Source organism: Rhagoletis pomonella, unplaced genomic scaffold, assembly GCF_013731165.1.
Source record: "Rhagoletis pomonella isolate Grant_MI unplaced genomic scaffold, Rhpom_1.0 Rhpom_scaffold_00012, whole genome shotgun sequence".
In the NCBI taxonomy this organism is placed as follows: domain Eukaryota; kingdom Metazoa; phylum Arthropoda; class Insecta; order Diptera; family Tephritidae; genus Rhagoletis; species Rhagoletis pomonella.
In genome coordinates, this window is record NW_023458566.1 from 13,003,716 (window position 1) to 13,028,500 (window position 24,785).

The 24,785-nt window shown below is 37.5% G+C and overlaps 3 protein-coding genes across 4 annotated transcripts in view; 1 reads left to right on the forward strand and 2 right to left on the reverse strand.

Annotated features, from left to right (window-relative positions):
• The window catches only part of LOC118747851, a 28,228-nt gene extending 15,307 nt beyond the window's left edge, over positions 1-12,921 (forward strand). Inside the window, exons 1-2 of one of the 2 annotated variants that reach the window (XM_036482028.1) lie at positions 9,325-9,505; positions 12,407-12,921. In XM_036482028.1, coding sequence (XP_036337921.1) covers positions 9,501-9,505; positions 12,407-12,800 — 399 coding nt within the window. In that variant the 5' untranslated portion in view covers positions 9,325-9,500 and the 3' untranslated portion in view covers positions 12,801-12,921. Of the gene's footprint in view, positions 1-9,324; positions 9,506-12,406 lie in introns of those variants that run through there. The other variant, XM_036482029.1, reaches the window with a different exon arrangement.
• A 1,495-nt stretch (positions 12,922-14,416) lies between these two features.
• On the reverse strand, positions 14,417-18,671 carry LOC118747854. Its single transcript, XM_036482031.1, has 2 exons — positions 17,977-18,671; positions 14,417-17,866 (listed from the first exon to the last, which is right to left on the reverse strand). Exons 1-2 carry the CDS (start codon positions 18,451-18,453, stop codon positions 14,900-14,902), a joined length of 3,444 nt encoding a protein of 1,147 aa, XP_036337924.1. The 5' UTR covers positions 18,454-18,671; the 3' UTR covers positions 14,417-14,899.
• A 3,839-nt stretch (positions 18,672-22,510) lies between these two features.
• LOC118747855 (probable phospholipid hydroperoxide glutathione peroxidase) overlaps positions 22,511-24,785 on the reverse strand; it is a 26,061-nt gene continuing 23,786 nt past the window's right edge. The window contains exons 4-5 of the mRNA XM_036482033.1: positions 24,507-24,785; positions 22,511-23,052 (exon numbers count right to left, since the gene is read on the reverse strand). Coding sequence (XP_036337926.1) covers positions 22,861-23,052; positions 24,507-24,785 — 471 coding nt within the window. The 3' untranslated portion in view covers positions 22,511-22,860. The remainder of the gene's footprint in view (positions 23,053-24,506) is intronic.

Genomic DNA, 24,785 nt, shown 5'->3' on the forward strand with positions numbered 1-24,785 from the left:
ACCACCCTAATATACATATGTATTTTCATATGTGCATATAGCGATAGACTAAATGCTTGCATGGCTGGATTTTTAATGCGTAAGCCAATGCAAATGCAAATTGCAAAAATTCCAAAACATATAAATAATTGACCAAACAGTTAGATCGACAAACAAGTACTATATAGTACATATGTATGTATATGTAGACATACAGACGTTCATGATTTATACATGCATACAAGTGAATTGGTCTACTGCGTGCAATAAAATGCATGACAGCTCACTTAAAGCGGCATTCCGCCTAGTCAATGTCGACCATACGGCGTCCAATGTCATTGCTAACACCATCGAAACAAGGTGACAATACTTTTGCAACATACTTACATACATATATAGTAATTACGTATCCACATACATACATACATACATACATGTGCAAGCCTGTGCACCCTCTTTAGGCTGACGTGTATGTTGGTCAATAACTACTCATTTGAAAAATCCATATAAGGATATTTTATTCATTAGAGAATTGTGCTGGTTACACCACAGCAGTAAGTAGCAGTCATTTTGCCTCCGTTTAACCTTGAACTTGCGTATTTTATGTGTTTTGTAAGTACCAATGTCGACTCTGGTCAGATGTTGTTTGTAAATGTAAAATGTGTTGGTTACGGTGGCGTATGAGTAACCATAGAGTAAATAAAGCAATACAAACAAAAATTACTTCCGTTGAAAGAAAATACTGGATGGTGCGGGGGGTGGGCATCAGCAAGCATAAATGTACATGTCGCACCCTAAATCAAAAACAGTCACAACTTGAAATTTTTCAAAATTTATTTATTATTTTTCAAAATTTATTTATTCCAATAAAAGAGTTCACAGTAGCCTTGGATAGTTGTTGAACCAAAGAACTAGTTCGCTCTTTTCATCGAATTAAATTTGTCAGTGCTGCTATTTCTCATTTTGGATAGTGATCCAAATAGCGGTCTTTTATGCGCAAGAGGTACGAAGTGACTTATGCCACTTTCAAAATAAACTGCTCATTCATCGCAAATCAGTAGTTATGTATTCGAATTTTGCATAATTTTCATTATTTTTGCACAAAGTCTGAAATTTGTATTTATATGGTGTTTGTGAAGTAATTAGCAAAATTTTCATAGCAAAATAATAACCATTAAATAAAAAAAGTAAGTGCGCCTTGGCCACACTGGAGAAGTGAAACTTACGTTACATATATATTTTGTCTCATAACTAATATACATACATACATACATCTGCTTTTGCTTAAGGTTATATTTTTTGTCTTTTTTCTATCTAGATCCCTACCTCAACCCTCATTCGTTCTAATAAATAAATGTATGCTCTATCGATAACAAAATCGATGGTAACATCCAACAAAATATCGATAAAAAAACCAAAAAAAATATCGATAAAATCGATGACAAATTCAATAAAAATTCCGATAGCAAAATCGATAATAATATTGGTAGCAAAATCGATTAGAAAATCGATAAAAATATCGATAATAAAATCGATAAAAATATCGATAACAGAGTCGATAACAAAAATCTTTTAGAAAATCGATAAAAATATTGATAACAAAATCGATAAAAGTATCGATAACAAAATCAATAAATAATCGATAAACATATCGATAACAAATTCGTTAAAAATATCGATAATAAAATCTACAACAATATCGATAATAAAACCAATAACAATATCGATAACAAAATCGGTAAAAATATCGATTACAAAATCGATAAAAATATCGATAACAAAATCTATAAAAATTTCGATAACGAAGTCGATAAAAGTATCGATAGGTTCCGAATATATCGATAGCAAAATCAATAACAATATCGAAAAAATATCGATAACAAAAGCGATAAAAATGTCGATTATTATACCGATAAGTCCCGAGAATCCCGAAAATCTCTAAAGTCTCAAAATAGTTCACAGATTGAGTCTCTGTGTATCAATCTATATCCTTTTCTCTATAATTACCTTTATTTTATTCTCTCTTCCTCTATCTTCATCTTTTATCGGTATCCTCATCCTCATCTTTTTCCATATATTTACCTTTATTTTTACTTCTGTGTTTATACTTTTCACCCTTTTCACCTTTCACCGTTTTCACCCCTTCACTTAAGTAAAGTGCTTAAATTTACCTTGGGCTTCTTTTTTGCCTTTTTCTTTACGCATCTTTGTCTTTGTTTTTATTTTTGCCTTTGCCTTTATCCTTTTCTTTATCTTTTTCTAAGTGTTATTCTTTGACCTTTTATTAGCAAGTTTTTGTTGTGCACTTGTTTCAGCCCCAACCGTTTCCATTGCATCATTTCCGTTGCATCATTTCCGTGTGCAATTTCCATTGAATTTGCCAATTTACTCCCAACCAACCAACCGCCGCTAAAGAAGTTTCACTTCAAAAATAGGCAAAACTTGCTAAAATGATGCGTCCCAATTTATATATGGGTCGCTATATCGTACACCTAGATCTAAAGTGCGATCAACTAAAAAAATTATGGCGATTTTTTGCGCAAATCCATTCATCTAATTAATGCGAATATTTTTTTCTACATCATTATATATATTAACTAAAAAACTACGGCTATACCTATTTTTTTTTATTACTGGCGTTGACTCTGTACGATTCACAAGCAGTTATATTTCCATTTCTGAATCTTGAGTTAGCTCATTTTATATCTAGGTGTGCGATATGAAAATCAAAGCCAAAAGTCTAACTGAGCTAAGAATTGTAGCTTCAAACAGGTAGCGAGAACAAAAGATACGATCGAAACTAAATGTCGTTTTCGTAGTTTTGTTTCCTAGAACGCTTCAAAACCAAAACGAAATGAGAACAGAACGTTCTCAATGGGAATTATATAAGAAAAAATCCGTTGCCAAAAGATAAAAAAAATCGAACAATACTTTCGGCAACATTTCTATAAGAACAAAATGGGAACAAAACGGGAACAAAAGTCTAAGGAACATTCTCGCGAAGAGCAATTTGGGAACTAAAGTCTCAGGAAGAAGGGAAGCGAGAACAAAATCTTTCTCATGGCGTTCCATCAAAAAATAACTTGCGACTTAATTATGCAAATGAGGTCAACGAAAGACTTAAGACACGAACTTTTCTTGCACAGAAAATGAAAAATTGTTCCATAAATGGACAGCTCAATCTAATGATAAACGATCTGGAAGTTGAAATGATCCAGCTTCCGTCTGGCTTAGAATTAATAGTCGTGGTTCTCACTGAAACGATTTTTCATCTCAACGCGCAGATGTCGCTCTCATTCTTAACGTAAAGTTCTCAAAAATTTTGTTCTCGTTTTGTTCTCTAGCAGAACGTTCCTCAGACTATTACTCTTATTTTATCCTCCTTGAAAACGTTCTCGGTATTTTCGTTCTTATTTTGTGCCCGAGATTTACGCTCGCATTTTGTTCTTTACGGAAACGTTTCCGAACCTTTTGTTCTCATTTTGTTTCCGTTCAAACTGCTTTCCATACTTTTGTTCTCATTTGGCTCTTTTGTGGGAATGTTCTTGACATTATATTTTGTTTTCGTGCAGAACTAAACTAAAACTGAAAGGCGTTATTGGTTCCTGGTTTCAAAAAGTTATGACTGCTTATGCAATATCTTACTGAAATATTGCAGTCTGACAGATTCGAAAAAAATTATTTACATTGCCACATCTGACAGCAACTTTAAGTAGAAATAGAGTGACTAAACTGTTTATACTAAATTTTTAGTGACATTTACTTAATATTTTGTCATGCAAAATTCTATATACACAAACAAACATACATACATACATATGTATGTACATTAGGGTGGACCCAAAATGCATGTGAAAAAGTAAAGTCGGAACTCTTATGCTCTCACTCCCTAAGATTTTTCTATACCGAAAAAAAGTATACCCCTTTTTTTATTTTGAAATCAAAAAATATTTAGAGGTCGCTTAAAGCGCCCAAAGTTTTCCATGCATTTTATATGGGAAAAAACAACTTTTCGTAGAAACGGTATAGAAAAGTTAAAAATTAATATTTTTCTGCCAAAAACTCTGTTTATCTGCAGGAGATTCCCAGTAATAATACCCAATTTTTTATTTAACCATTTTTTCATCGCAACTATCCGCCATAAACCCACAAAAACCCCGAAAAATGCAATGGGGCCACCAATAAAAAATCGTTAGTATTAAAAAATTGTTAAATAAGCAATTGGGTAATATTATTGAAAGTCTCCTGAAGAGAACCAGAGTTTTCCGATCGAAAAATATTGATTTTCAAGAATTCTATAGCATTTCTGGAAAACTTTGATTTCAAAATAAAAAATAGGGGTATACTTTTTCGATATAGAACAACTCTAGGGGGTGAGAGCATTACAATTGCTACTTTACTGTTTTTGGACCACCCTAATGTACATCCATATTCGTTTTCAATACATATCTTGTCTTTTTTCCACTTTCAATACTAATAATTTGCATACGTGCATAAAAGCATACTTTTATAGGACTGCTTTAAAAACAAAATAACCTTGACAATGATTAAAATAAAATGAAGTTCAAAGCCATAGAGGGGCATTCAGAGTTATAGAAGCATACATATAGCCACATTAAAATACATTTACGAGTAAGTATGCACATACGTACATTTTGGATAATAATGAAAATTAGTGTTAATGTCTTTAATGTCTAACTTGGTAATACATATTTACATATGTATGAGCATACGTGTACACCTTACATAGGTATGTACTTATGTTTGAATGCCTGTGCATGTCAGAAGTGTCCAAATCGCGTAGAGCTCACAAAAAAGTACAAAGTGCCTGTAATGTAATTAATTTCATGTTTACAAACAAACCAACGGGGCGGGGCGGGCGCACCCATCACTCATAGTAAGTAGCAACACAATTCACTCACTCTGCAAACAAGTAATCATTGGTTGCCAAAACGCGGGCATGGTCTCGTTAAGCTGTGATGTGGTTAACATAAAGTTCATGGATAATCAAATTTTCAAGAGCAAACATATCGCTTATTTGCTAAAAGACTGTTACAACTCAAAAAACAAAAATTTTCAGCTAAAGCAGCAGATTTAGTCGTTATGTAATGCTTTATGCAGTTTGAAAATTTCGTGGTCAAATTTTGTGTAGTTTTTGGATGAGTAGAGAAAATGCATTTCTATTTTCTGCGTTTTTGGAGTAAATTGAAAAAACTTTAACCCGTGAAAAATTACTTTTTCTAAGTTGTGACACTCTTTTGGCAAATGAGTGATATGCGTATATGTACATATGTATGTATGTATTAATAGCTTATATGGATTGTTTTTGTTATGGCACAACATATATGAGAGTACATATACATATCTGTGGACTTTTGGCAAAACAACCTCTGTGCTTTCTGTCGGTTGGAATTTAGAGTAAATTATACGGAACTTCCATTTTAAAATTTGACATTTTTATATAACTTCCATTAAGATATCATCTTGAACTACTCTTATTAATGACTAAACATAAAGATATCATTAGAGAACTCAATCAAAAGTCTACAGATATACATATGTACATATGTACCTAATGTAAAGTCTATCAACGCTTCCGCTTTAAATTTCATGCGATATTAGAACAAATATAGTACGTGGGAGTGATAGCCGCATATGAATGTATGTACTCTATGTACATATGTATGTATGTATACGTTGAATTTTTTATACACATCCCATCCTTCGGCAGTGCATAGGCCAATTCTTCAAGTCAGCCAGTATTTTTTTCAGTCAATAGTTGTAAAAGTAATTCAGTTTGCACATTCAAGGCCGTACCCAATTGACGCTACTGAAAAACAGTGTTCAGTTTCAGGCAAATCAAAAGTAAAATTACTTACATACAGTGTGCAAACCTCTACCACATATGTGGTAGATTTACCACATTTTTTTTTTAAATTTGGGTGTCTACCATATCTACCACAACAAGGCTTAAAATCTGCTATATTTTTAGACAGAACATTTGTTTACAATTTTCACATAACTCTAAAAGAACAAGAAAAATAAGTTTGGGAACCTCTGGTCTAAGCAAAGATAAAACTTTTTCAAAAAAAAAAAAATGGTTTTTGGGCACTTTCGGGGCGCGTTGCCGACACACACAGCTATCAGGTGTTTTAAAATCTTTTGTATATGAAATTAGTCAAGAAATGAACTTTTAAGACCGTATGGTCCTGAAAACATGGTAAAAAGTATTTCTGGTACTGCTCTAAAATTTATATAATACCTACATCGAAATCAGTCCTTTAGTCTAACGCTCATATACATATGTATTCAACATTACTTAAGTTAAGACAAAGTTATTGATGTTTTTGAAAATCTAATAAAATGCGAATGGGCAGTGAAGTGCGGAGCAAATGTTGTTAGTGAATAGATATTCCGCTCAAATTCGCAATAATATCTGATTTTTCTTAACTTTAGTCCTAAAACTTTCCCGCCCACTTCTAGGGGTTTGTTGCATTAAAAAAAAAATTATCCCGAACAAATATTTTTTTTTTGGAATCCACGATAACAATTCATACAGTTGTTATACCAAAATACATATCGTCGTTTAAAGTACAAATCCGCGTATCAACAAAATGCAAAACCGCGTATGTGAGGTTGCATAAATTATTTTCTAGAGAGTAAAAGCATTCATATTTCAAAATGGTTCTCTTTTTTATCAAGCAGTCGCATTTCTGGCTAGTATATTTCATTACGAATGGATAAGGATTAAGCCAAGAGTTTGTGTGAGCAAATTAAATTTTTGGCAGCCAATGTCAGTTACGCGGTTTTGCAGAATGGTGATATGCGGTTTTGTACTTTAAACGACGATATGGAAAAACACATATCTACGCTATATTTGGGAATATTTGGGGTTAACATATTCTACTTATCAAACTTATTAGTTGCATAATAAAATCTACTAAAACCTAAATTTTGAGTTACATCTCTATATATTATTAAACGTGCGATATAAATACGATCAATGAGCAACCCTCCCTGGGTAACTCATCAGAATCCTCTTAGGATGACCAGGGACCCAAACGAATCTACTTGGAACAAAATTTTTAATCAGAATAAAAAAAAAATGTTTGGTATGCAGTTTTAAAGCCCATTCAATTTTAGTACAATAATTTGCATGTTACAAGTAGCTGCAAAGTACCGTTGATTTTTTGCAATTTTTTACGCTTTCGCTTCCTTATAAAAAAAATCTATCATAGTTTGCATGGAAAAAATATGCGTGACTTCGTCAGAAAAAAAAGATTTAAAATCAACGATATTCTCGAACCACTGGAAACTTGCACTTTATTATAAAATTGAATGGGCTATAAAACTGCATAATACCTAAAAAAATTTGTGATAATTTGTTGAATTTTTGTACAAAGTTTGAAATATGGATTTATATGTACATTTGTTGTTTGTTGTATACATTAAATAAACCAAAAAAAAAAATATAGCCAAACCTGGTCAAAATAAGGCGAGTTTATTATTTCTGCCCACGAGGGGCACGAGGTTTGTAATAACATTAAGGACATCCGTAGGGTAATTTTTCATGGAACGAACGTTTGAATAGCCGGAAATGTTAGGTGTGTAGGTGTAGGTGTAATTGTCTTTCGAAAACATTTAATTTTTATTGGTCTGGCATAGTCGAAAAACGCCATATTTAACCCAAAAAAGTAAGAATATAGCAAGAAATAAAGCCTAAATAAAGCCTAGCTGTGTTTTCTGCCATTTTAGCTCCATGAAAAAAAAATTCAAAAAAAAAATAGAGAGCAACCACCTTCTTCCTTAGGTTAAACTTCTAAATTAGCTCGAAGGTCACAATCTCAAAATAAACTGCTGCTAACTGAGTGGATGTGTCCCATACCTAAATTCAAAAATAATATATTCCATGAAATCGAAACACTGTATAATAGCCCATAGCGCAGCAGTTAAAACCCCGAACCAACAAAGGCATTTTTATTCTAAACAAGGGATTTGTTTGAAGTTGACATTTACTCTGTTATACACAGCTATTGAACACGGTAATGCTTTCGTACTAACTACATATGTATTTTTGCTTACAGACTATTATAAAATATAATATAATTAAGCCAAGGTCTTTGCATTTTTTTTCTGCATAATATGCATTGGATTTGTAAAATCATTATATGCATTAGAATTGAGTACACAAATATATAGTTGATCTTGATCCATATAATTTTTTTTTAAAAAGCTGACATCAGTTCGCTACGAAAATAATTACAACAATTAATGTGCGTATTTTTTATTTACTTACTAATTGGCACTTTTCTCAATACATTGAATGTTAACATATGTACATACATACATATATATACATGTTTATACATGTTTACATACATACATATATGAAAATCTATGCATTTATGCAACTAATTGATTCTAAATCTGTCGCAGCTGCTGATCAGCTGACTGTTTTAATTGCATCTAAAACATTACAAACGCACATAACGAGCTATTTAGCTTAAGATACTTAGTGCTCTAAAACTAATTAGACTTTCGCAGGGGATCGCACAAAATTACTTTCATTTTCGAAACTACTTAACTTAGAATTTGTGAATGGCAAGCAACAAAGAATAGTAAACATACACACAAACATATGTACATATGTGTACATACGAAGCTAGTTAATACATTCATATATAAATACATACATATACATTTGCAATCAAAAACAAACTCAAGAACAGCTTAATCACGTTTGAAGTTCTACGAGTGACGAATTCTGAATGTAAATAATCATTTTATCACTTCTAGGCATTCGAGTCACAAAGAGGAGAACTACTTCCATGCCATATTAGGCATTGCATTCACTTCTCTGGGTCGTCATCCGCCAACTACCAGCAACAGCCAACTCGTGTGCAAGCGCTAAAAGCAATCACAATTTACATACATTTATTTCAAGTCCCCCCCCCCCCCATGCATAGTGGATTAACTGTTGCCGCCCCTATTGCTACTGTTTTGATCTTTACTGCTGCTGCTGCGGCTGCTGTGGCTTTTGTTACCGCTACTGTTGCTGCCTCCTGTTCATTGACTGTTGCGCATGCGCACAACCGCTTTTGATTTTCCTGTTGTTTTTTTTTTTGTTTTTTTTTTTTGTCTGGCAGGCATTGTTGTGTGTTTACTACTTAGTTGTTACTCGCTCAACACGAGCGCTGAAACGCGTACGTGGTTTGTGTTGTTGTAGGGTAGACTTTGTTTAGTAGTTTTCTAAAGTATTTTTTTTTTATCCATTTGTTAATATTTTTATTTTTTTTTGTTTTGTTTCAACTTTGCGTTCTCATGAGCGCTGCAAATTTACGCTTAGCATTCAAACTCATTCACCATAAAAGATCGTTTCGTTGTTATTCTAAAATCAGTTGCTGTTGAAACGTCGTTTGTCTTGTATTCGATTTTGGATATTTTGGTGTAACGGAGAGTGGATATCTCAAACTCTGATACGCGTGTAAATTTTCATTTAAAACAAAACTTAATATAAAGCGATGATGTAAGTTTTACAGTGGTAAAAGCAAATAAAAAAAACAAAACAAAAAACATAACTAACGATTAAACCAAAAAGTTACAAAGTGAAAAATGAAATACATACATAATTTAAAAAAATTAAAATTTTTTTTAGAAACTTGAGCTGCTGTGTAATCGAAGTTAATTAAGTAATACAAACCTTGTTAATGTTCGGTTATTTGTACATTGGGTTTAAGGTGGGACGGGGGTTTGAAACCCAACCCATTAGAGAGAACACAATGCAACTGGAAGAAAATGCTCCTCTCCCCTCTCTGACCCGTCCACAGACCCCTGGGGAACCATTTTGGGAGAGAAAATCTAAACTCGGATATCACAGTGTTTTTGCGCAGAACACCTTTCCTTCGGCTGCGTTTGAAAAAAAAATAACCCTCACCAATCCAACTCCGGCTACGCCATCCACAGTATTTTTGCTTAAAAAATAAACAGGCTTAAAGCTGTGACAGACGGCAAAGCTTATGCATATAATCTGGTATACATATGCGCATAATAATTTTGACCTCACAGACGGCAGTTATGCGGATAAATGAGCCGCAAGGTCGTGGGTTCGAGTCCCACGGCCAATTAAATTTTAATTTTTTTTTTATTTTTTTTGTTCATTCTTTTTTTTATAAGTTCTATATTTTTTTTACGTTGCTTTCAGTTAGTTGTTGTTGACTTTTTATTAAAATTCAACTCTAAAAATTTAAATTAACTGATAGTAAAATAAAAAAGTGATATAAAATAAAGCAAATGAAAACAAAATAAAGTAACATTAAATATATAGATCAAATAAAATAAAAAAAATATAAAATAAATAAAAACAAAAAAACATTTCGCAATCGCTCCAACCGAGGACCGAACCTGGCAGCTACAGGCTTGTATCCCGTAACTCTTACCACTCGGCTACTGCGGACGCGGAACACGCGCGCTTTGTTTGCTTACTTGTAGAAAAGACAACAGCTGACCAGTGTTTTCAACGAAAACTGCCCGGATCCGAGTTAATTCCCAAAAATTTCGTGCATTTGTTCGGCTGCTTATGCGCATATTAAAGCCCTGTATGCAGCTCTCAAGAAAACGGTCAAGAAAAAATTGCCATTATTTCGCGTGTGTGTCCAAGGAATTTTGACATTTTTGATACCTCACAGCCTGTTGCCTCACTCTTTCGTCAAGAAATAATGGAACGGGCATATATTTCTGTTGCAAACCTGGGTTGCCTTGTGCTCTTTTTTCACAAAAAACTTTAGAAAACCGTAGTAGAAAGCGTAGTATATTTCTTAAGAACTGCGTACTGCCTTGAGGAAATTTAACTCAAGAAAATTTCTTAGCCATTTCTTGTATGTCATTTTATATGGAGTTTTTGCTTTTCTTGAGAACTGCATACAGGCCTTAAAGAGGAAAATGCATGAGTCAAAGCAAATAAAGGCTGGTTATGCAAATAATCGAGCCCGTTTGTCTACCGTATTAGTAAGTGGAAGAAGTTAACGCCAAGAAATATTACTCATACGACATGTTGATTTGCGCGGAAAATTTTATTTTCATTTTTTTTGAGAAAAATCATTAGGAGCTTCAGTGTTTAAAAATGTATATTTTGCTACTTTAGAGTGAAAAGTTGCTTAGTCCAGTTTTTTTGAAATTTGCGGAAGACAAGCGCTTTTCAACATTTGGCTGAGCAGTTCGCTTTTTCACCTGGGACATATGTACCAAGGACCGATGTCAGACACCCGACTCGCCCGATCGGGCGTACCCATTCCAATTGGCCGGGTACAGATGCTCATCTAAGCTAAGCCGATATGCGAACACTGGGCAAAAAGCCGATGAATTCAAGGTGACTAGGTTCTTCTGGCCACAGGTAGAAAGGAGGAAGCCTTTACATTACATTACTTTAAGAAATTGCTATGGAAGAAATTACGCGTAAGATAGAAATAGTTCTACAGCAATTTATAGTCTAGTTAGTCTAGACTTAACTTAACTTACGTAAGAAATCGTCAATGACTAGTTAATACGTCAAATTAGCCAGAAGCGAAAATTTTTTGTTTTTGTGTTTTCCTTTTTTAGTTGATGGTCATTTTGCCGCCTATAAAAAAGTTCTGAACAAAAATATATTACGTTGGCCAATATATTATAGGTTACGTTACGTAAATTAAGCCTTTAGTTTTTGCTATTTTTTTTTTGTATGTTACAATATTTTTTGCTTCTCCTGTAAAATGAAAAGTTGTAGGTTAGGGCCTTTGTGAATTAAGATAACGATATGGACCGAAAAGGTCCATAAATAGGGCTTTTTTCAAATATCTCGACACCTGCGCCATCTCTCGCATTGCATTGTCATAGGGTTCTGGGCTAAAATTAAAGTTTCAAGTCTCTAGCTCATCGAGAAGTTGGTTAAGAATTGATTGCAAGATTTGATTACACACAGGCGAAACATAATAAAATCTTGTAAAAATAGTTAGAAAAAGTATTTTAAAAATTTAGACTGTTTTTAACTTGAACAAAAATTAATTATAATTAAAAAAAAGTAACAAATATAGTCGTAGACTTAAATCCAATAGATAAAGCTGTCATCAGCTCTTAACTTGGATCCCTGCTTTGATCAAAAAGTCATTGTTTTCTAGTTATATAGTTGCCAAGTCAAGTGGATAAGAGTATGCATTTTTAGCGGAACATAAAAGAAGTGCTGGCGGCAGTTTCTGCACACTTAACTAAAAAAAAAAATAAACATACAAAAAATTTTTTTCGTATCATGCTGTTCTTCCAGCAAACCGCTGCCGGCAATACGCCTTGTCATCAGCTGTTATTATAGAATAATATTTAACAACCCGTAAAAACCCGTTACTCTTAATTAAAATTAATTCTTAAATAATAAAAATAATTTTATTTTATTTTATTCCAGCAACATGCACTCAATTTTACTTTGTGTGATCTTACTTGTGTCTTCATGCAGCGCACAATTTTATTTCCACCAATCAGCGCCCTTGCCATATCAATCACTTCATTATCCGCGATATACCTCACCACCACCCGATTTTAAACCCATCTCAGAGCCAAGCCAGGAGAGCTATGCCCATCCGGCGGTTATAGCCAATGCGGAGCGAGAAGCTCAACTGCCACCGGAACTATCGAAAAGTCGACGTTTCTACAGCAATCCTCATATCGCAGCTGCTCTCGCCAAAGAGTCACTGCTGACATCCAAGGAGATGCCGGTGCTCAATCGTGAAGCAGAGAAAATTGATCGCAATGAAATTTATAAAATTTTCCATAATGCTGGTTGGGCGAGAAGAAGATAAAGCGAGATAGATAGATTAAATAAAATACAGATTAATTTTTGTGGTTCTAAAAAGAGTCGTGCTTAGAGCAAGTTGATTTTGTTGTTGTTCCCGTCTTGCCAATCAACCTAAAATACATTTAAGTCGTATTTATTTTTTTTTTTAAGATTAAGTTCATATTGTAAATAAAAAGTGTTAATAAGTAGTGTGTTTTATTCGACAAGTCACTTCGTGCTTTGGAATTCAAAGCTAGGATCCTTCAAGCCTGCTCAGAGCACATTATCGGGCTCAATCTCATCATTTTTCCGCATCGCAAATACGATAAATAACTGTTGTGCTAAAAATAAAACGGGATTAGAATCAACGATCTCAAATTACGAGTAAGCATAACGTTTTCAGAGTCGCTTTGTTAAAACCTCCTTTGAATTTGAATGAGTCGGAGACGTCCATCCCAATTCGGATGGCGATCAATATTCTTCTGCATAGCTCAATTTGTTTAGCAAAGGTTAAAAAATTTAGACATAGTAGAAGTAAGTTCTGTTAGTGACTTCAAAGTCGACGAGGAGGTGATTCACTTCGCATTATGGATGCATGCCCGAAGATTGGAACCGCTGAGTACTTGGTTCAATCTACAAGAAGAGCGATCCCGACGCCTGCGCCAATTATTGCGGTGTAAGTTTTTTTTTAATATTTTTTAATATTACTTTTTTTAATATTACCATAGGCTATTGCTAATGGGTCGAACTCAATGTCATTGGAACTTCCTCTAGGTTAGCATGTAGAATATGCTGTTTGTCAAATTAGCACCTCTACGCCATCCAACGATTTCTCGTCTAGCTTCTGGAAACTTTTCGAAGCTCCGGGAGTTATATGTAGTCCGAATTTCCTGGCAAAGATGTTGCTATACTACTAAGACTGTCAGCATAGTTCAATTCTAAATGCATTACCGCCCGAAATTAAAGCGCTACCTACTGACTATATCCAGCCGACGACCTGGTTCCACCACAAACCCCACACGAAATTCCCAAGTACTCAAAGTTGGATCCAGTTCTTGGAGGGCTTAACGAACTTCACGTGTGGATCAAAGATGGTATGCGAGGTTGTTGCAGAGGTATTCATTGAGCAATTGAAACTAAAGCTATCCCTCCGGCTACCAGAGCAATTAATTGTTTTCCAGGCTGAAACGTTTGCAATTAAGGAGGCAGTAGGGTACATCCCAGATGAATATCTTCTCAGTTAGCTAAGCGGCTACTCATGTACTCTCTTCCACCTGTGTTAGATCTCAACTAGTGGTTGACTGTAGTAGACAGCTGGCTTCAATTTTTAATTAATACGAATTTACCCTAATATGGGTCCCGTGACATGGGGAAATCACGAAAACGAGATAGCAGACAGCCCTACCTCGCTTAGGCTCTGCACTGAAATGTGGCCCCTGCGGTGGACATGGCTGCCTTGCTCAGGGAGATCAAGGACAGAAAGGCCGAAATTTATCCCTCGAAGGCTAAACAGAGGTGCAATCGTATAGCAGTGTGTAACTTACAGCAGTCTGCACCGGGCACGGGCATATTTGGGTATTGGCTTACCTTTACCACCAAGAAGTTCTGTCGCAGCTGCATGGATCCGGGCTGAAAGTAGACAGTCGAACACTTTCTGTGCATGTTACCAGCCCTCGCAAGGATGATGCTAATATGCGCCAAATTGCTGTAGGTTGCAGGAGTGGTGGAATCAAAATGGACCAACCAACTATTTAAGACCATACGTCCTAAAGTATGAGTAGCAGCTTTACTTAAACTCAAATACATTTCGCAATATTCGTTTGATCTAGCATTTTATGCCTTTATTCGTCAACTTATATATGAAGTTTGGTGTACTTAAATAAGGGCAACGCATCCACGTTGTCTGGCAATCATTAGTTTAGGTTATCCCATCAACCTTAGTTGAATCGGTTACAAATTAGTGTCTTATGTCTAAAATATTAAAAAAAAAATTAATATTCGATCGACTCGAATAAGTTGAATAGCTTATTTGTAAGTGATATATCCTTAATTAATGGCAACAACAAACGCTACAATAACAACAACAATTGGCCACTTCAATCGAACTGAGACTTTTCGACGCACTTAAGCGCGCACACGCTGACGCGTTTGCTGATAGGACGGCTCCGCTTCGCCGTTGTCTTCATGCACAGGAATTGCATCAGGCAAGGCGGAAACTAGATTTCCGTGTGTTGCGCCAGACGCCTGATGATACATAACTGGCACAGCAATTTGACGCAAGGCACCATTGGACGCAAAGTACGGTGCCTTGTGGTACGCCGAAGCTGGTGACGCGTGTTCATGTACTTGTATTTGATGATAATTTGTAATGGGTTCATGTTCGACTACCTCGCGCACCGTCTGGAAGGGATGGTTGACCACAATGCGACGTTTGTGGAAACTCTCGCTTGCAGCGGATGCGTCGTTGGGTGCTGGGTTGGCGGCAATCACGCGGGAGCCCGGCGGCGTGATATGCGCATTGCCGTCTTTGACGTTGGCATCCACGCTTTCAGTTTGGATATTAGAAGTCGCTGGTTGGGCGTTTTCTTTGCCGTTTGATTGAGAGCTGCTAGTGTCTATTAGGCGTAGGGACTTTACTGGTTCTCTGTCACGTTGCTCTTCAGCATACTGCACATCATCGTCGGGGTCATTCTCATAACGCTCGCTCACTTTTTCCGCACAATCGGGTTGGGACTCGACATTCTCAGAGCGTGGTTCATCTTGATCTTCACTTTCATTTTGAACAGCAGATTCTACTTGATCGTCCTCGGCTTGTTTGGCTGCCGACTGTCTAGAGTATGCCGTACGACTCTGTTCCCTCGGTGGATTGATCGAAGACATAACTCGTATGGGCTCATCAGCTTCTTGCGGACCATTCGGTACTTGTAATTGAATGTGTGCCAGCGGGCGTAGTTCGGGGTTTTTAACGTCTTTGCTTTCCACTGATTTGGCGGATTCCTTTGCAGCGAGCTCTGAGTTATTTTGTGAGACCAGACGGGCATTCGATTCGGGTCCGCGGTTATAGTTTACAGTTATGGTTCTTTGCGGCGCATTTTCATGAACATTCCGATTATATTCTACATCGGCGGTAAGCCGCGCAGACTCCTTTGGATCGTAGCGCATATGAGAGTATGGTGCACTGTACTCCACTGACGCATCCACATCGGCGTCGGGGTCGTAACGCAATTGGCCATAAGAGCGCTGTTGCGGAACTAGTTGTGGCAGTCGACTTTCATTTTGTGTATAGCGCTGTTGCGTTGTAACTGGACGTCTAGCGGGGACCACGTATACTACCCCACCCTCCCGTTGTCGGTCCAAGTATGGTTTGACCTCTTGAACGCGAGCAGTTTCTTCTTCTAGGCGAGCGGGCTGCTGCTTTCGTGATGGTGCCTGCTTGCGCTGCTCCTGAACAAGTATGTGGCGGTCTTCTAAGCGACTGGGCGCTATGTATATGTTATGTTGTGACGGTGGAATATTGATAGTGTGCTCATGTTTTATGATTTGTGCGCGTGGCTCGGCAGTAATGCGTTCACTTTTGCGTGGCTCTTCCTGCAGACGGGCAGGTTTGGGATCTCTGTTGGCTGTGCTGTAAAAGTTACCGGTAATATATTCGCCCTTGTAATCATCGTCGTCGTTGCTGTAATTGCTCTGGAAATCGGCAGCATTATTTTGTAATGGCTGTTCTTCTCTTCTCGAAAAGGACGAACGATAGGTCTCATCGTTTTTCTTTGCTTCAACACGAGCGGGACGTTGGTAATTGCTCTCTTCGCGTCTGAATGTATTGGGTGAGAAGTTCCTATTAGACCCTTGACGCTGGTTGCCATGTGTCTCGGCGGGTATGTAAAGTTCCCTGCCGCGTTGCGTGTTTTCAGTTGTAGCTACGAGTTTTGTTTCTTCACCGTATTGCTTGCGCAGATTGGCTTCCACAAAATCTCGTTTGGCGTTTTGATTATTTGTCGGTGTAGCTGTAACAGTGGAAGCAATGTGCGTGCCGCTAATTACTGGCGCAGGATTTTTTCTAGCGGGCGTTGCATAGACCTGATTCGGACTTGAGCGCACACCGTTGCTATAGGAACCCGCACTGGACGATTCCGTCTCAATGTCTGCGTCACTATTCAAATTGTACTGCGCGGCAATTGCCGGATGTGGATGACCGAGGGGCAGTACGGTTTCACCCTTCGGAATTTTCGCAACTGGATGTTCCAGCTCGACAACTATGGTGCCAGCAGGCTTAATCACAACACGTTCTTCGATGTCATAAAACTCCTTTTGGATGGCTGGGTGACGAACCTCAAATTTCTTGGCCTTCAATGCTGGCTGCGCAATTTGAATAGTTTTAGTGACAACAGGACGTTGGTAAACAGGTTGTGCGGGCAGGTAGCCGGCATTTGAATGGTAATCGCTTTCCTGATTGCCATAAAAACCATCATAACCGCCTGCGGACTCATCGACGGAGGGTGGGTACTCATTTAGGAAACCACCTGCGTCTCCTTGATCATAATTGTAGCTTGGTTGCTCGTAGTCAGGCTTGCCATAGCTATTAGCTTGATCAAAGTTCGGCTGATTGTACCCGCTGCCGCTAGCCACTCTAAACGTCACGCCATGTGAGCCAGGACCAGCGCCAGCGCCAGCAAAACCACCAACGAACGAACCACCAATACCCACTTTGCCACCATCGCTGCCACCACTAATTACAGTAGTAGCAGATTTCGACGATGCCGATGGCGCAGCAGATGGTGCGGAATGCGAGGCGACAGGTGAAGGTGCCTGCACAGCTACTGGCGTAGAAACAGCAGGTGCTGCAGCAACTGGTGCTGGGGATATTTGAATCTTCGCGTCTGCAGCTGATTTGGATTGCTCCTCGGCGGGCGCCGATGCTGCTGAGGCGACAGCAGCGGGGAGAGCAACTTGCCGCTCGAAAGTATGTTGTTTGCGAGGTTTCGCGTCGATGGCGACAAGACGTGCTGGGCCAGAAGAAGAAGATGACGACGACGACGACGACGAGGAGTATTCGTAGCGCGCTGAAGGCGAGTGATCGGCGGTTTCAAATACCTAAAGGATCAGAGAGAAAGGATAAATAAAGAGTGCTTGTGGATAATTGACTTGACTAAGAAATACGAGTATATTGAGTACCACATTTCGCACGAAATATTTACACTTACCGTTTCCACAGTCGGTCCGCTATGATAATTTTGTATATAGCGCTCGAACTCCTGATTCTGCTTGTCTTGAGCATTGGCTTGACGAAATTGGCTCTGCCGGCTTGGTTGGCGTAAACGTCCATAAAACCGCTGTTGCTGTTGCTGTTGCTTGAACCCACTCGATTGCTCTTCAACCTGTTGTACCTGCTGCGCTGATTTCGAATTACTATTGAAACTGGAAGCGTCTTGCTTTTGTTGCTCATTCAGCTGTGCATTTCCACTACTCTCTACACTCTCTTCGGCTGCACGCAACCTGGCACTACGCTGCTCCCCACTAGCTTTCTTCAGTGGACCCGCCTTCAGCTCGTCAGGTGCGGTGCCATCCACATAGGTGACATCGGCAGGATTTGTGGCTGGATGTTGAGCAATCGAAATGTTGACATGAGTTGCTGCAAAGGCTGTGACAATGCACAGCAACAGCACAAGCAGAGTTCTCATCGCGGGTATGGTATCCTTTTCTGATGCAGCAAATGAAATTAATCCTTGTACTTGTACTGGTGGAAATCGTTTGCGTTCACAACAGTTGACCGATGCGCTACCGATACGTACTGCTGGTCGCAGCTAAGTGAACTTCGAGTGTTGGTACTGACGCTATTTTATATGTATTGCATGCACGGCGATGAGCTGGTAAAGCGCGCCATTGATACGCTGTGTCGTCGCTGCGCATTGCAAGTCAGGCGCATACGACAAGCTAAGTACAAACGATTTTGGGCATTTTCGACGTGTAAATACACAAATTGGTATGGAATTCAATTTAAATTGATTTTTAGAAAAACAGTGGTATAGGTGTGTATGTATGCATGCGCGTACATTTGTGCATTGGCAGTTCAAAAATCTGTTTACTTGCAACCGGCGATCAGAATACCGATCGAGCTGTATTCAAGCATAAATCAATCGATCTTCGGATACACCAAAACCGAATGTTATGACCGGACGGCAGCTAGTCGATACTAATGTCTATCATACAGACAGCTTTACAAAAAAACAAAAAAAAACAAATTCCAACACCCCGTTCAAGGGGATGATCCACTACGCGCCACACACGATCACTGCTGCGCTGTCGCTGTTTAAAACTGCATAAACGTCGCCTCGCCTGTTGTCATGTGCATCGCGTTCGTAAAGAATTTGATTGTTTTTTTTTTAACCCAGTTTTTCATTTGAGGCATTCGTCGCCGAGCAAATAGTTTTGTCAGCAAATCAGTATGTCACCTTAAGCGCTACACAAGGAATCTTCAATGCTCCGAATTGTCGACTAGTAGTCAAAGCTAGCTAGCTAGCTCGGACACTTGCACGTTGTCACTAGTGCGTTTGATACGCATGCGTGCCACCTACTTGACTGCTATGCTTACCGTCAGGGGAACACACAAAACTTTACAAAAAAATTCGACTACCTAACTATTTTCGGCTTTTTTACTCGCTTGTGCTCGCTTGTCAATGTTGTTAGCGCCTTAACGGTGATAGAAGAAGCGTGAAAATTTACAAAAAGGGTAAAAAGCGGCGCATGGCGGCAAGATATTTACGGCGGCGGCAGCTAAGCTCCTAGAAATGGTGAAGAGGCATATTTGGTTAATTGTCGGAAGGTCAATCTTTTGTTGTTGTTGTTGTTGTTGTTGTTGAAGTTGAGTAGATGCCTATTTGTCTTTTTACATTAAACTTGGGAATATCCAAATAGGCAATTGTTGCGACAAGTTGTATATCTATTTATGATAATGCATTGAACTAGAACTAGATGGGGCGATAGAATGTGTTGGTGCAATTGTTTGGACATTTGCTATAAACATTTGTATGTATGTACATATGTGCATAAGTAGAACATATCGTTGTGTTGTTCCCATTCAGCAGAAAACTGGACTGAGCTCTCACTACTCTTTAGCTGTAGTAACGAAATTTAATTCGCATAGAAATGAAGAAAATATTACTTTGCAAGGAGGCCAATATTAGCTTTACCGCTCCTTGCGAAGTGGACGATTTAGATGGGTAATCCAGTGCATCAGAGCTCTCAGTAGTAAACATATGGAAACGGCGCTTCACAATCTATTTGGGCCAGTGGTTATTATTTGACGTTATGATTTAACGTTTCCTTTTTACCAATAAGCATTCTTTTTGTTCTTGGTGCTACAACCGCGCTTTCCACTCTCCAGTGTAAAGTTCGACCTTACAGTTAGTCCTGCCAATGTGCTCGGGGTGCCCTTGTTTTCCATGTCCAGCCATGGATGGCGAATCGAAAAATCTTTTCACCGCATAATCATCATCCAAGTATACGAAATGTCCAAGTAAAGCTAATGACACTGTAAAGCCCATTCATCCTTCTTCAACACGCGTCGTCTACGCAAACAGGGCCATCGGTCTTGGCAAGATCAACATCACGGACCCGCAATACAATTCTGAAAAACGTCGGGATGGGCGGGTTCGGGACTTAAAAATTGAATTTCGGGATGGGCGGGATCGGGATTTAAATTTTTGTGACGTGCCCATCTCTAGTTGATACCGCAGAGGCTAAAATCAACAAAAAATTGCGGTCTTATCCATTTGACGCACTTTGAAGTCAGTCACACTGTTAGGGCCCAAAACAATTGGTTCATAAACCGCTTCACCAACTGGTACTTCAATGTTAAGAATACTTTTATTCGGCGTTCCGTCGTCGGCTTTGAACTGCTTAGCTGGTATTTTGCAAGCTCCAACGGCCTTATTATTCTTAAGCCTCATTGTTGCTCTTACTGTCTCATCTCGGTCCAATGGAGAGACCTGATAGAATTTTCGAGCCGCATTTTTTTACTGCCAGCGTCTCAAGCTCTTCACACTCACGTCTTTCTCCCTGTTCGTTTTCCTTTTGAATGACGTCTCTCCTTACTCCACTTATCCCGGTATTGCTCAGCTGTGGCTCGCGTAGTTTCTCTGCTGCAGCAGCGCAGCACTCTTCGTTATATGTACCAGTTGCTCTTGCGTGGGTGGTAGAGCCAACCCAACTCTTCCGTGGCGCCACGAAGATATTGGAAGATGGATACCCCCTGCTAATTTCTGTATATTCGGTTGATGAAGAGTTTCTTGTTTAATTCGAATTGAAAGTCGATTGCGAAAATTCTCGCCTGTCCATTCTGACTACAGGTTCTCATTGTACAGATGCGCATGCAGACCTTCGGGTAAATTACCGTAATGACAGAATCCTTATTCTTTGTGATAATCAGGCGGCACTCAATGCAATATTATCCTTTAAGATTAATTCATCGCTAGTCCTTGATAACCTAGTGTATTGAGAACCTCAGTGTCCTTGCTAAATACAATAACATCCAGGCGCAGTGGGTACTAGATCATGCCTAATAGGGGGATACAATCTAACGGGGTACTGCAGTTGTACTGCAATTGTCTGATAAGATCTAATAGATTGCTTAACAGGTCATTGCAGATTAAGAAATCCCCTACCCAACCTCAGGATTTGGTCTAATGATTCATGCCGCTTCTGTGATAGGGTAGCTGAAACTGTTGAGCACATACTCCGAGAGAAATAATACTTCGGGTCACTAAACTCGCAGCCGAATCATATGCACTCGATGTCACCAAACAGCCTACTGGATTTCCTAAGTGCGCTAGGACTAATCGAGGTGCTGTGGGGATCTAGACGCTACAATAGAACTCCTAGTCGCAGTCAACTGAATATCTACCTATCCACTGGCCACTGCAGGATAATGAAACACTTGTCAAACCTTCGAAGTTTTTACTCTAACCAGTTCAGTTTATGTCACGAGGAACAGCAATACCACTGCACTAAGTGCCACTACAAAAACATTGCTAAACTCAGACTTCGCTTCCTAGGATCATCGTACTTAGAAGCACATGACCTAAATAACATCCAGCCATAAGATATCGCGTGGTTCCTTTATGATGCGTGAATCAAATATCTGTATCCAAATACAAACTTGTTGCAATAGATCGTTCTCAGTCGCTCGCTCCTTTCAATCAAATCGAACCTTCTATAATAGGAAAGTAATTACTACAAGTGGTGTCCATATGCGTAAACATACATACAGATATACCTTTTATGGCATTGTCCACACTTTTTATGTCCACTTTTATTTTTGTTATTTTTATTCTCGCATTTAAATTTATTGGTTTGCGAATTATGCAAACAAAAAATACTAAAAAACATAATAAAAAAATTAAAAAAAAAAATTTGCGTATAATGTATGTACATATATATGTATCTTTTGCCCACAATAAATTACCATCCGTTGATGCGAAAGGTTAATGTTCATCGCCTTAGGTGTGCATATGTCCGTGCATGTAAATTTGCATGCATAGTTAAGTGTATACGTGATGCATTTTTTTATATAGTTTGTGCACACACGCTTATACACCTCGAAAGACATCCATTACAATACCGTTACCTGGTCAATGCGTTTTGCATTTAAAATAGAGCAAGCCACTACGTGACCGAACTAAACTAGAATGAAGTAACAACTTAAGTTTTTTGTAGGTATTTTGGAGTTTATTTGTATTTAAAGCTTAACGAAAACAAAAGTGAATTACAAACTTTTTGGAAGTACACATATATGTATGTACATACATACATAAATATGTATGTATAAAGACAATAATCGTAGAATAGAAATAACAATCAATATCAAATGACGCTGTGCACGATTAAGACCTTTTCCATCCGCATAGTCCGCAGTATGGGAAACTGTATCCAAAGAGTCCGTAGCCAATAGTAAATATGCATTATAGGAGTATATGAATATATGTATGGGGATGTATCATTATTTTGATGTATTCAAATATATGTAATTAGACATATAAATTTATATGATTTTTAATCATTATCGAAACTTTGATATGTTCGTGAAAAGCTTAAAGCAACTTTTCAATATCTTTCACAATGTCCATGGGATCAGTTGTGGGAGCATAACGGTCAACAGGTATGCCTTCTTTGTTCACAAGAAATTTGGTAAAATTCCATTTGATGGCACTGCCCAAAGTGCCCGATTGCTTGTGCTTCAAATATTGATAAAGTGGAGCGGCGGTAGGACCGTTTACGTCAACCTGAAAGCACAAAAAAAATGTGTCGAGTATAGGATGGGTTGTAGAATTTAATGCACGCAAGTATCTAATAGAAAATGCCAAGCATTTTAATTTCTAATGAACCTGAGCGTAAAGGTAATTAAATTTCATTTATAAAACATGGCATTAACATTGTGTAACGAAATGTCTTTAAATAGTGGTGGCTGTTGTTGTTGTTGTAGTGCATTTTGATCGATTTTTTTTTACTTTTCTGTTATTGTTGTTGTCAACTATTAGATGCGTTAATTCAAAATTTTCTTTGTATTTTAAACTCATCGCTGTGAAACTCGAAGGAGAGTTCGTGAAATGATCACCTGCTTGAAACTAAAATCGTTTTTTTTTTTTCAAAATACTTGAAGGAGTTATTTATTACGGTCTCTTCAACAAAAAAAATTTTATTTTTTGTAATTCTTGAAATCTGAAAAGAAAATAATTTTTTCACAATTTATTTTTTCACGATTTTCATTAAAAAATTCAAGAATTACGAAAAATAAAATAAATTGTTTTTGAGGAGACCGTAATAACGCCTTCATGTTACAAAAAAAATACGAGTTTAGTTTTATCGCAAATCCTTCGAAATTTTCGGTATTTAAAAATCAATATTAATGAACAATACAAGACGATATTTATATTTATGTATGTATGTATAAATATTTTATGGAAAAAAATGTCTAGGGAATTATTTTAGTAATATATTGTTTTTTCGGTGCTCAAGGGAATTCTTTTAAACAAGTTAAGTTGATGTACCCGAATGTGAAGTGTTTTGAAACGAGTTTCCATCATTCCCTATCAAATTTTGTTTGTAGTTAAACCGGTTTCAGAGTCGGTGCCAAAATTATATAGTTTTCATACGAATATGTTCCAGGCGAAATTCCCTGAAAAATCATCGAATATCGAGAAACTTTGACTGATCTGTAAATTTTTCTTCAAAAAAAAATAGTTTTGAGTTTCCCTATTTTTCGAGTTAAAGGAATCAGCTAATTGAGGGGTAGCAGCACTGAAACCACTCAATTGAAAGCGTGTTTTTCTTTAATTTTTTACATGGAATATATTGAACAGGGTGCGTTTTTGAATAAATACTGCAGTGTGAAAAATATTTTTTTCGATTGAAAAAACTAAAATTTTAGGGAAAACATTTTATTTCATGTATAGTACACTTCTTATATTCTAGAAGGTTCTTTTTAAAAATATCAATTTTTTTAATTCTTATGCCGAATTTCTACTAGGCATTGAAATGCCAAAAAATTGAGGTATTTAAAAAATGCCACGTGGAAATGAATTTAATGACTTTTTTTCTTTTAAGTAATGACAAGAATATTTTTTTATTACCATTTCCAAAGAATTAAGAACAATTTTAAATTTCTTGTCAATAATTTTAATTTTTAATTTACTACAAGCACTTAACTTTAGAAAAAAAACTCCACAAATCAACTCACCTTTTGGAATACATCACCAATATTGGCTTTGGCGTCACGCAAGTGGCACACCATTTCTTCACCATCAGCTTCAGGCATCTGCGAACTGAATTGATTGCATGGGAAATTCAAAATGCGTAGACCTTTCGATTCGTATTTCTCCAACAAGTTGGTCAATTTGGCGTAGTTGTTCTTGGTCAAACCACATTTGGATGCAATATTTACGATCAGCACCACATTGCCCTTGTATTTTTCCAAGGAAACTTCATTACCATGCGTGTCCTTGACAGTAAAGTCATA